This window comes from Trachurus japonicus, chromosome 4, assembly GCF_045865225.1.
Source record: "Trachurus japonicus isolate A0001 chromosome 4, Traja_1.0".
Lineage (NCBI taxonomy): Eukaryota > Metazoa > Chordata > Actinopteri > Carangiformes > Carangidae > Trachurus > Trachurus japonicus.
Genome location: NC_140910.1, coordinates 16,336,087 through 16,348,964, shown reverse-complemented (window position 1 = coordinate 16,348,964; position 12,878 = coordinate 16,336,087). Strand labels below are relative to the sequence as shown.

The 12,878-nt window shown below is 42.2% G+C and overlaps 1 protein-coding gene across 1 annotated transcript in view; it reads right to left on the bottom strand.

Annotated features, from left to right (window-relative positions):
• The window catches only part of cers1 (ceramide synthase 1), a 29,294-nt gene extending 16,416 nt beyond the window's left edge, over positions 1-12,878 (bottom strand). The window contains exon 1 of the mRNA XM_085774358.1: positions 11,581-12,878. Within this exon, the coding sequence (XP_085630484.1) occupies positions 11,581-11,835 (255 nt within the window). The 5' untranslated portion in view covers positions 11,836-12,878. The remainder of the gene's footprint in view (positions 1-11,580) is intronic.

Below are 12,878 nucleotides of genomic sequence, written 5' to 3'. Positions count from 1 at the left end.
CTTATCAAAGGATCAGAACTTATACTCGGCCAGGAGAGTTTCTGCGGAGGAAATTCAACATTTTCTACAAGAAAAATGAATGTGATTTCTTCATAAACAGGTGGCGACAAAACATTTCCTCCAACTCACTCATGTGCCTAAGCAGCCAGATAGTCACCACTGCATGACACATCCTCAGGTATGGAACCAGGCTACATTATTATTAAACTGTCAAGCAGTTTATTCACAAGTCGAAGCAGCAACAACAAACAATAATGTGGCAGCAAAGTCTCAGCGTTAAAAGTATGAGGCGTATTAAACAGAGCCGAGTCCTGTGAAAAATCGAGTATTGTGCTTTTCTTGTCTCCCCCTCTCTCTCCTAACCTCTCCAGCTTATTAATGTTGAATAATGGCAGCTTTTTCAGCCATGACCCCTTTGCATCCATATTCTGCCTACTCACTGGAAGTGTTTGAGGCTTATGGTAGACAGTTATGATGCATGCTGGGAGATGAGTCAGCTGGTAATTTCTATGTGACTCACAAAAAAAAAAAGTCGACAATAGGTAAAAGACACCCTGTGAGGACCTTAAAGCAGAAGTAAGCAATCCGGTCGTTTTGGCTAACTTCTTGTCAGCAGATGGAGTTAGCAGTCCCCGCCCTCGTCCCTACGTCACCACATTCAGGCGCATCCCTTGGCTGCACACACAGAGAGGACCGCCCCTTTATGCTGTTCTCTCTCCTCATTGGATAAAGGTTGTAGGATACAAGAAAAGTTTTCTCCTCGGCTTACAGCAGAGCAGAGTGACTGACAGACCCGTGTTTCGGACCAAACACTCTATATAAGTGATTGCTGTCGGAAGATATAACTATTTAAGACTCATATTAACACAAATGTTCCGCTTACTTCTGCTTTAACCAATTCAACCCATGAATAAAACAGAAAAAGTATCTCACATACTTATCACATTTAGGAAGAACACGCACACATACTGTATGTTTGCTCTGCCCTTGCTGACAAGTGCACCCGCCGGTTTAAAACCTGTTTCTCATTTAAATGTATTTGATTTAGCTACATAGCTGCAGGTAGAATGAACTTGATGAAGTCTGTATATTAAACAGTTTCCAGGGCTCCCTCTGCACATTAAAAAATTCCCAGTGAGAGGAAGAGAGATACAAGCATCTCTAGGCCGTCTTTTATAATTTGCACCTACAATGCAGATAATAGTCCCAGCTGTTCCTTGTCATCAGGCCAAATCTTGTGTGCTTTCACCACAGGAAATGACAGTTTAACAGTTTTGTAGAAGAGATTGCTATTTGATGTGCATATATGGAAAGGAAATCTCCACAAAGCCCCACATGTTCATTTAATTTGACATGGTAACATGAAATGGATACTTCATTATCAGCAAAGGTGAAACACACTGTAATGACTGTCATGACCTACCAAGGGTTTGGGGATTTATACAACCCTTTGTCTAACCAAAGGAACAACCAGTAAATAATAAACAATGATCATCAAAATAAAGACAGACGAGTCATACTATTAGGCCAAATAGGGTGCAGCATCTCTCAACCACAAAGGTATCAAGAGGCTGGACCCCTACTGTCAGAATGACTGAGCCTTAAATACATGACAGTTACAGATAAACAAACAGTTCAAGGTACATAAATACCATTGTCTAAAAAGACAATCCAAAGTGACTGCCGACATCAGCTACCACTCAGAGTAGCAGCTGACCCTTATTGATTAAATGATCATTCCTTTGTTTCTAAAATGATTAAACAGACTAAAACCACAACATTTTCCCTTACAATGAACTTGAGAGAAAAACTTTTCCTGAGTATCATGGGATTTCATATTTCATAAAGCACATTTGGATGAAGTTATCCGAATACGTGATCAAACAGCAGGTAATATTTTTTGTATTTCCATATGAATGTTCCATATGAACTATCCCTTTAACTGCTGGTCCAGCAGGAAAACTCACATGACTCCATATGGTCAGTCCAACACCTGGTGCCATACTGATGTTGACTCAAGCTGAACATTGGAAGCTGATTTGATTAAAAACACAATTATAACCGCCACTGTCACCACTGAGCATTTTGCATTTGCACGTCAGTATGTGAGGGGATAAGGGCTGATGACTCGCGTCGCCTCCACAAGTGAGTGGATGAGCACAGTTTACGTGTCAATGTATGCACTGTAGATTGGTGTAGTCTCTTGTGGGCATTAGAAAAACACTCAAATATTTGACTTTGCTGGCTCAACCTCATTGGTTACCACTGTTCATCACAGATGAAGCACATTTTTCAGACCGACACAAGTGACCTAATCAAAACTTGCTACTCTACAAATGACTACAAAGTCAAGGTTTCATGCAGATAATGATAACCTTTTGTCGTGAATTTAACTGACGTTCTTAAAATATCTTAAATAATGAAAGAACTTTGAAAAGAACTTGTCTCATAGTACGAGATGAACCAATGAACTATGTAAAGAACTTTGTACGACTACAACTACAACTGCACCTGCATTGCTGGTTTCAGTTCCTGCCACACATACATTATTACACATATTCAATGAGGTTGTGACTTTTGAAGCTTTTCTGCCCTTTGCGTGGAAACTCATATGACCCCAACACATGTCATAATTTGATTGTGTGAGAGAGTGAGGAAGAGAGAGAGAGAGAAAGAGCAGCTGCACCTGGTCTAGCCTATTAGTTGATCCCAGTGGAGGTATTAACGCCACGCTTGGTTCTCAAATTAACTGCTGGAGCATCAAAGATAATGAACATGAACGTCACAGCAAAAGACTTTTCACTGGATTAAGTTCAAACAAACACTTAGTTCCAGCACTACAATTTGAAACCTGTTTTTTTGTCAAATGTATCACAGATTCATGGCTTTGTTGACTATGCCATAGCATTGGGACATGATTTATAATGTCCACATTAGACATAAGACAAAAAAAAAGATTCAATCATTTTTACTAACTATAATTACAACCTCACAGTTCACATCATTATATATTAAACGTTAGTCTCTCTGTGAATTTTTGTCAAAATGTTCTTGATGAATGGCTTTTTTGAGGTCACCGTACCCTTGGCCTTTCTCTCCCAAAATGTTAACAGTCCTAGTGAATGTTTGTGTCCATAAATAAGAGGATGGATGTCATGATTCATTATGTTTTTAGGTTGGTATACTTTTACAAAAATCATGAATGCTGCTGGATCTTGTTAAAAAAGAATCTAGTGATACAGTTTTGCATTTTAAGATAAAGAGGAAAGCCCAGAGCCTCCTTTATGGAAACAATGGACCAAGTTGTGAACAGAATCATATGCAACCATGTGAGGAGGCTGGTCAGTTAGTCTGGAGCCCTTGGGTGTACAGTAGTGCAGACGTGCTGTAGCAGATGAGAAGCATACAGTCATGCACTTTAACATCTACTGTCTGTTTACATCAGGCTTGTGATGCACTGTGACTGATTAGCACCGCGGATGGATGAATGAATGAAATCTTTATTTCAAACATGTAAACAGAGTGAGTATACAAAAGGAGAGAAAACAATGAAAGCAAGCTGCTGTACTTTGCAGACTTTAGTTCACATGTACGAAAAGGAGTGACTGTAATTAAATATATTATAACTGCAGCAGTGTCCCAGTGTTTGTCTCTGTCATTATACATACAAAAATTACATGTGAGCTGTAAAAACAACAAAGGGTATAAGAGGCTGTCTTAGTGAAGTGTGAACATATTCACTCAAGCTGCTTCCTGTCCAATTTGACCGCCAGAAGACATATGGCTGTCATTCATAATGTAGTATCTATGCCATTGGCAACACACAGAGAATGAGGGCCGTGTATGAGTATAAATGTGTGTGTGTGTGTGTGTTCAAAAGGCCAATCTTTTGTACTATGTAACAACAGGCGGTGGTTCATGAGCTCACCATAATTAGTCACCCACAGATAATCTAAAGCTGGTTTAAAACCCGTGCACACATAAGAAGACACTCACACCGGACTCTATAACTAACACTTTGAGTCTCCAGTCGTGTAATTTTTGCTTTTTTCAAAGTTCAAAGAGGGTAAAATGAGGCCGACTGTTTTGTTTACGAGTTTCCAACACATGGGATGAAAAGTGAAAACAAATGTTCATCTTAAAGAAGCAGCTGACTGTGCTGTATTCAAGTTCTTAATGATCAGGGCAGTTGTAAAACCATGACCATGTGACTATATTTCTGCAATATAAACAACACACTGGTTTAACACCATATGGAAGTGAATCATGGAAACCTGCCTGTTAATTCTGTGATTTTTCTTCCTGATGACATTTAATTAATCAAACAAACATTGAGTATATCTATATCTCAATATAGAGTCACACTGACCCTGTGTTGATTTCCCTCCCTGCTCATCATTAATACTATTAACACTGCTTACGAAGCCACATGACACTACAGGTGATACCATGAGTGTGTGCTTCTACCAGAGAGAGAAGATAGGGTGAGGCTCCCACATCGCGGACAAGCCTCATTATACTAACGGTGTAATGAAGTTAAATGGTGATCGGATGTTTGGATTAAGGTAAGGCTATTGGTTCTGGTTTGGGGAAACACCCAGAATAAAGAAGATGTACAACCCTGAGAGTTGTGCGGTGTGGTTACACAGAGGGACTTTACACCTGAGCAATATATGAAACAATGCCACGCTGGATCTACTTTCACTTTCATTCATGTGTTAGTAATTACAACCTAACATGTTCTCTGTCTCTGTCTCTCTCAATTTAATTCAAATGGCCTTAAATTCACATGATCTAAATTCACAGACTTTCAAAGACTATGTGTTTGACAATTATGTGATCATTTCAACAGATTTTAATAATGACACTGTTCTGGATCAGACATTTTAAACATTCATTATCTCCACCGGAAGATATTTGTTATTTTTAACCACAACGCCATGCGTTGGTGGGACAGGTTTGTGGTCTGTGTAGTCTCTATCTCTAGTCATTTTGTCAAGGCAACCTCAGTAATAGTCATCAACAAATTCACCCATTGGTCCCACTCGCAACGTACGTGTCTGGGCTAACTAGCTACAATGTGGCTATGCAAACCCAAATACCACATGGTGGGTGGGGACGAGGCAGGGAAAAGAAATGAGAGGGCATAGCACAAGAGATTAAAAATTAGGTCAAGCGTTAAGAGAAAGACAGATATACAGGAGAAAGATGGAGCGATGAGATGGGCGTGCAATTTGGGAACAGGAAGAAGAAAAGATGCCACAGGCAACTATTGTGATCACAGTTAGTGAAGGAAAGTGCTCCCTTTGTGATTGTGTGACCATGCGTATGTAACCGTCTCTTCCAAAGACAGAGAGAGACAGACAGACAGACACTGGTCTAACTGAATCCAAAGATGCTCCTGATATCCAACCAAATCTAAAGCATATAGAAGCATCCACATCATTATCAACACCCATGTGGACTTCAATGAACACAAGCGCACAGAAAGATAGAGAGGGAGCGATATGGCCTAAGAGTGCATGAGATATGATGTGTGATTTTGCAGACAAAAAATTAGCTTTGATTTTCCCTGAGACACACACACACACACACACACAGTTATAGAGCAGCCTTGTTAGAACAGAGACAGCTGCCAAGTGTGAAGCCTACAGTGACAGTGTGTTCTTGTCTTATCACAGTCGGTCCACTGTGTCTTTCTGGAGGGAAATACGTAAGTGAGACAGAAAGAGAGAGGAAGAGGAAAAAGATTGAGTGGCTGGCCACAGTGGCTCTTTAGCAGTCAAGGCCTCGCAGCACATTCCTGTTGACCAGCAGAGTCTGACTGTCACAGTCCGCAAACACAGCTGATTCATGATCCTGCTCTGAAGCTAGTGGTATACATGGCTGTTTCAGCTATGATTCACCATGTTAAAGACTGTAGTGTCCAACCACTCCACATTTCTGCTTTCAGTATGTGCAAGATTTCAAAAACAACAGGCTCATACATTATAGTGTGTGAGAAGATTCTACAAACTGTTTAATTATATGTTGTTTTGATTGTTTGTTGTCAAATTGATTGATCTACTTTCTTTCTTTCCTAATGCACATTATACTCAGAACAAACACTTGCGTAACACTGCTGTTGTCTGCGTAACTAACATATAAAATGCATCAACGCATCCCTCTCAAAGTTTCCCTAAACCCAAAAGTCTTATCATCAAATTGCTTGTTTTGTACAAACAAGACTCAGTCAAAGTCAAAACCATAAAAGATAATAGCTTAAATGACTTAAATGGTCAATAATCACATTAGTTGCCTTTTTCTTTTGATCAACCAGTCGAATTAACAAACTAATGGTCTCAGCCAGTGGCAGGTACACGGGGAAAACAGCATGCCACCAATTACATCACTGGGAAATTTGAACTGGTCAGCTTGATGCTGAGTGCATTATAAGCTGGAACAACCCTGCGGGCTGCCGAAGCCCAGCATCAGTGCAGAAATACATCAACTTCAACCTTTTTCAGAATCCAGACACACATAGTACAATGTATACATAGACAAACGTTATGTATATAGCATATGACATTGATGTAAACAAACATGATAGATATAATTAGGCTTCCTAAGCTGCATCTATCAGGGTGATTAGTTGCAGCACAACTTGTCTCGGTAGCAGGGGGGTTGACAGTTTTGTGGACCCTTAAGTGCTTTGTATTTATGATGTATGACAGTTTGAAGCACATAGAGCCATAGATCACGTGTCAGGTGATGGCAAAAGTGCTGCTCGCCTAGAGGCCATGTGATGATGAATTAGATAGTGGAGTCACCAGAGGAGAGGAGAGGACAGTGTGTTTCTTATAACAAGCAAACTTCAAATAGCTTCAGGGAATCAGTGTTAAAATTACAAGCAAGTATCACCTGAGTGGGCACTTTTGGCTGAATGGATAACACTTCCCCTTAACCACAAATCCAATATCAAGTTTCTCTCTGTGGCTCTAATGCACAACAATGAGCAGCAGCTTAGTGGAAGGTGATCTGGGATCTGTGGTCGGGGACCTTGTCAAACCTCGGGCTGCTTTCACATTTAGAACAACAGCGGTGGATGAGGCGCTGCTCAGCTCTCTGCAGGAAGATAAGCTCTGCAACATGGCTGGAGCTGGCAAGCACACCGCTGCTCTCCTCTTTGAGTGACTGCTTCAGCGTGCACAAGTGTTGAGTGAGTGTGTGTGTGTGTGTGTGTGTGTGTGTGTGTGTGAGGGGGATATGGGAGGCATTTATGAGAGCAGTTATAAACTGCTGCTGCTGTTGAGAGGGTTTGACCACAGCTTGCCTTGTTTGTCTGTGCTGAGCAGATATGAGCTGCCTTTTAAAACATGTGGTCCGACGCTGCTGGATATTAAGAGTCGGACGGTGTCACGGTGGGCAGAAGTTGCTTGCGAGTGTGAAAGACAGAGCACATGTCCTTTCACCAGCAAATGCATGTGTGAGAGTGTGTGCAAATTGTGTTAATGATTGGCTGCTGCATGCTGAGTCAGCAGGCTCAGGCCAAGATAGACAAGCCCACTTCTCTCCTCAGTTCCTTCTTTCCTCCGACTCCCCCCCTTCCTTTTTTGCTCCTTCATCCTCTCTGATTACCCCATCTCCTCTTCTTCCACTCTCATCCTCTCATTTTGTCTCAGATGCTTTAAAAAAAAAAAAAAAAAAAAAACCTTCTTCTTCATACTGATCCACCCTCATCCTCTGAAGGCCCTGTGCTCCTAAATCAGAAAGTGGGCTGTGCATGCTTTTGACTGACAAAACATTAAGCACACAAACACATGTATCGGATGTCACACACTCAAGCGAACAAGTGCACATAAATGCAATGCACAACTCATAAACCACCAGGTGAACACCCATTTATTTAAATTGTGCAGGCAAACAGACACACCAGCCTGCTCATGCTCTGCATACTGTCGTGTTTGTGCAGAGGCACTTTGAAAGAATGAGGAAGGAGTACAGCTACTTTCAGTGTCCTAATTTTTTGTCATGACATATTAGAAGATTACTAAGTACTAGTAGCAACATTTCAACATTTCTCAATCCAATTTCCTGAGATGAATGGTACAGTTTCGCTTAAAAGATGCCTTTGTTTTTAATCTAAAGTGTCACTCCCACTGATGGACGAGTCAGGATATTATGATGCACCACAATGTCTTTATGTAACACCCAGAGCTCAAGTGTTTTATCAACAAGTTGTGTTTAATTTACAGTTCTGCTGTAATTTGTGCACTCAAGCTTCAAAACAAATGTAAAATGTGATGAAAACCACTCACTCAGTCACACAGGATTGCACACAGGGGTCATCCCCACCCCCAACACTCACCTTACCTCACTCTACAGCATGCTCACTGACATGTGAAATGATGCTGTCATGTGGAATCTGGTTCTCCCTCTTTGGGCAACACAAATAGATAAAAGGTAGAAGACATACAGAGTCCAATTCAGGACAAAAGGCGATTTATACGACCTCCAGGTTTGCAATGTTGGCCTCATTTCTTAGATGTTCAACAGCCTTTTTCATGAACCAAGAGCCCACAGGTGCTTGATAGCATTAGATGTGATAGATGTCCCACCTCTAAAGATAAACCTCCCAAAATACAGATGAATAAATATATTTTGCAGAAGGTCGGCAATTGGCATTACTAATAGTCACATGTTTCACACCACTGTTTTGCTACTGTCACTATGGTGCAACTCCAGCATATAACACACAAAGTAAAAAATCTTGGGCTGCTCCCACAACTGGGATCTGTACAGTGGAAAATGCAGACCAGAGTGAGAGCAGTTTTTAAGTGGGTCAAGTTTCATTCTTCAAACGTGACTGCGAGTCCTGTAAGTAACAAAACAGGAAACTAATTATTTTTATCCATCAGCTCTCACAGCAGACATTTTCTTAATTGCCCCAGCAACTTTTACAAGTAGAGCTTGGTTTTGGGTGAGGAACACATTTGTAAAGAGACAAAGTTTACCATGATGATGCGACAAACTAATATCCATCTCTTTAGGTGAGAGCACTAATGATGTATAAATAATTTCTTTGGTGCACCATTCTTCAAAGTACTTAAGTGGCATCTTTATTGCATGTCAGAAGAGGAAACATTCTCACATTACTAGATCACCACAGTCTTAACAAAAACACAACAGTATAGGATTACATGTGCACTGTGGTCTGAGCAAACATTTAGCATTACATGGTCTTGTGAGCTTCGACTGCCACCATTCTGCAATGTGATTGTTCCCTGATGCTGTGAAAACCCCATACTCAATCATGGGCAACACAATACTATATTAATTGTTGTTTGCTTAGTATTCAACTTGCCAAGTGGGAGACCATCCTATTGTGTGAGTCAGTGGCATAGGCTGTACTCAAATAAGACCTCAAATACTGAGGTTGTACACTTCTGACAGCCCACCCTTGCTTCTGTGATGTATAACAGTAATACTCATATTGCATTAACTCAGCTTGGCTGACCTTACACTGAACTCATCCCCTGTATCCCTAATGTAAGCACTGTAGATGTGGATTTACACATGCACTAAATAACCAAGGGCATGCCGACTAATTCTTAATTCATTTAGATTAAAAAAATCACGTAATTTTTCACAGGCCTTGAACCAAGTCCCATACTGTTCTATAGGAGTCAAGGCATCACACATACATATATGTAATGTAAAAGGAGAAACAGGCCTCATTCTTTGCATTCTCTGGCCACATCTGGCCTCACACATGGGGCCCTGAGCTACGGCAGGCTGCTATAGCGTCATCATCGTAACATCTACCACGTGTAGACACTCCACCCCCACCCACGATGATGGCAGTATAACAAGCCTGAGGCCACATCCTGGCTATGTGTGGAAAGACGGCCCCTCCCTGGCAGCACCAACTGCATGGAGGTGCTCAGGAGTTGAATGGATGGAGCGAATATAGGAGACCCGGGCATAAGGCCAATCTGTCAGAGCATAGCCGGAGCATCTGGCCTCTTTGTGACATATTGTGGTTAGAAACGATATAGTGATGCTGCTTTTAGAGACACTGCAGTCTTGTAAGTGCACTCTTAAGGTCCTTAATAACCTGAAGAAAGAATGCCAATGTTTTTCTTTAGTTTTGCATTATCAGCATGTATCAAAGGTCTCACAGAGTCTTGTTTCCAAAAAAATCATGGTGGTAGTAAAATGATGGAGATGCGATAAAGGCAAATTTGTAAATCAGCTGATACAATATTAGTACTGGTAACTGAGATCTTCCAGACAATTTAAACCAAGGCAGCCATTCCCTGATGTAATATTGCTGGGTGTATGAAGCTGAAATGGTGCAAATCCAGGCACAAGACTGATGTGATTGATTATTTCGAGATACTAATGTTGGGATGTAAAATTATAAAAAATGATGTGTTTTGGATTAACCTTATAGAATAGACAGGGGTAAACTGAAAGAGAGGGGAGACATCTGCATCATTAGTAATTTGACATAATTGTGATTAATGATTTGGCCGCCATGTTCCAAAAAGTACCTAAAAGCACCAGCAGATATCTAAAAGCATCAATATTAGTATAACTGTCAAGATGGAAAGCAATGTGGAAAATCATGTTTGGGTTGTACTGAGTAAGTATTATCAGAATTAAAATTAAAAAAATAAAAAAAATAAAAAAGGAAACCAAAGAAGAAATAGATGCTGCTTTAACTTGTGACATTATTATGTGGGTAATTCAGCCGGCAGTCCAGTCACATGCACTACAAAATATTCTTCCAAAACAGCTCGAGCAAAAAATGTGAGGACTGCAGTACATAAAAGAATGTTTAGCTTTTATCATTTTTATTTGATACACATTATCAGGTCAAATGTTTGGCTGTGTAGATAAGGGTGTTGTCTATGCTGCACACATTTCTTCCCCTAGGAGACCTTGTCATCTCTGTTACCCCCCTCCACACACACAGAGAGAGAGAGAGAGAGACAAAGAGAGAATGACACAGACAGAGCATGGCCAGGGTTTTCCGACTTGAACCTCATGGCTGCTACAGTACACAATATTGTTAGGGCTGGCTGGGTTACATGTGAGCACTTCCTTACCCTACTTGAACCTGCCACCATCTTGAATGACTCGGAAGACCCAAATGAGAACCGGAGAATCGGAAAACTGTGTGTATACACCAGCTGTGTTTGTGGTAGACTCTGGATCAGGTTAATATTTTTCTGACTCTGTGGTTGTGGTTAAGCTGCCTGGCTGACACCGGGCTCCTCCTGACTTTTCCTATATCTCCAATCTACAACTGGAGCCATTATTTTTTCACATCTGTTACAGTCTCCCTCTCCTGCTATTACACCCACTGCCTCACATTTTCAACTGCACAGAGCACACTGCACAGAGCATGTGCTGTCCCTGGGAGATGAGATGGGAGGCACAGAGGCCACAGCCTGCAGTCTACAGGGGCTCTAATTGGAGACAATTAGCCACTAAACCCATTGATTAGGGATGCAAATAAGTTACACCTGTGATGCCTTGGGGGGAGATCTGTATACCTGTACGTGTTCGTGTGTCTGTGTCTGCCTCACTCACCTTAAACAGACTTTCTGTCAGTCCCCGCCTGACCTGCGTCCACAAAAAGGCGCAAAAAAAGAACAGGGCGATTTCGGTCCAGGTAATGTACGCGTTATCCAGGAGAGTCCGTTTGGAGAGCTCCAGACCGCAGGAGCTACAGTCCCTCCATGCGCCCAGCATGACCGTGGAGGCTCTGGTGACGAGGTCCAGATACCCCGGCATGGGCTCCACTTCCTGCGAGCCGGAGCCTGCGTCTCCGCTGTGACCGCTCATCGTGGTGGTGGTGGTGGTGCGGCGGCGGCGCAGAGGCAAGAAAAACGTGGAAACCGGGAGGAAAAAATTACTCCAACGGAGGGACCAGACCAGAGCGAGTCCAGGAAGCAGCAGCACTGTCCAGGGCTATGTGTGACTAATCTGTCAACCGGCTTGCTAGCTCACCTAAAAACGACAAAATAAGCTTATCTAACCAGCTTACGCTTCTTCAGTAGCCTAATTCTTTGTTTTCCTATTTTACGACATGGGGCCCATTCTTGGCGTTAAAAGGATAGTTTTTTTTTTTTTATGAATGATAGCTAAGGAGGGCCCACCAGGTCCAAACCAGACAACACCGCCTTTGTGGCTGGATTTGATAATCATACGAACCAATTAGTAAATAGGGCTTTCGGCGTTAATCTGAGCCATTAGCGCCTGTCTGTTGTCTGAGGTTTCTTCTGACCATCATTCCGCTACGCACACGGGATCATCAGCGGCGGGAGGCAGGCAGGCAGGCGGCGTCCTGGTGCTGGTTAGCCGCCTAAGCTAAGTTAAATCAAACGCACACAATAGTGACTGTACCAGCATTGGCAGCAGCAGCGGCAGCAGCAGCAGCAGCAGCTCCCCCAAGCTAGCTCGCCACTTGAATTAATTAACCCGAAACGTGATGGAGCACACGCATTCACGTCAACAAATTCAAGTGGAGGTCTGACGCTTCTTTTTTTTCTTTCTTCTTCTTCCTCTGCTTCTTCTTTCAGCGCCAAAGCCCGAGCCCGTAGCAGCGGCAGCACATGCGGTTATTGTGCCGCTCCGCCGTAACGTACGGTTTTCATCTCTTGTCCGTTATTCGCCTTATTATATAACGTCTCTGAGCCGCCTCATGGGCTAGCGCGGCAGATCCTAGACCAGACAAGTTATTCCAGCAGGAAGGAGAAGGCAGAAAACACACGGGAGGGATTATTATCCTGTTGAAGAAGGAGAAGAAGGCGCTCTCTCTCTCTCTCTCTCTCTCTCTCTCCGCCGCTGCTCCCGGCTTGTCAACGTGTTTCAGGCTGCGTTTTTTT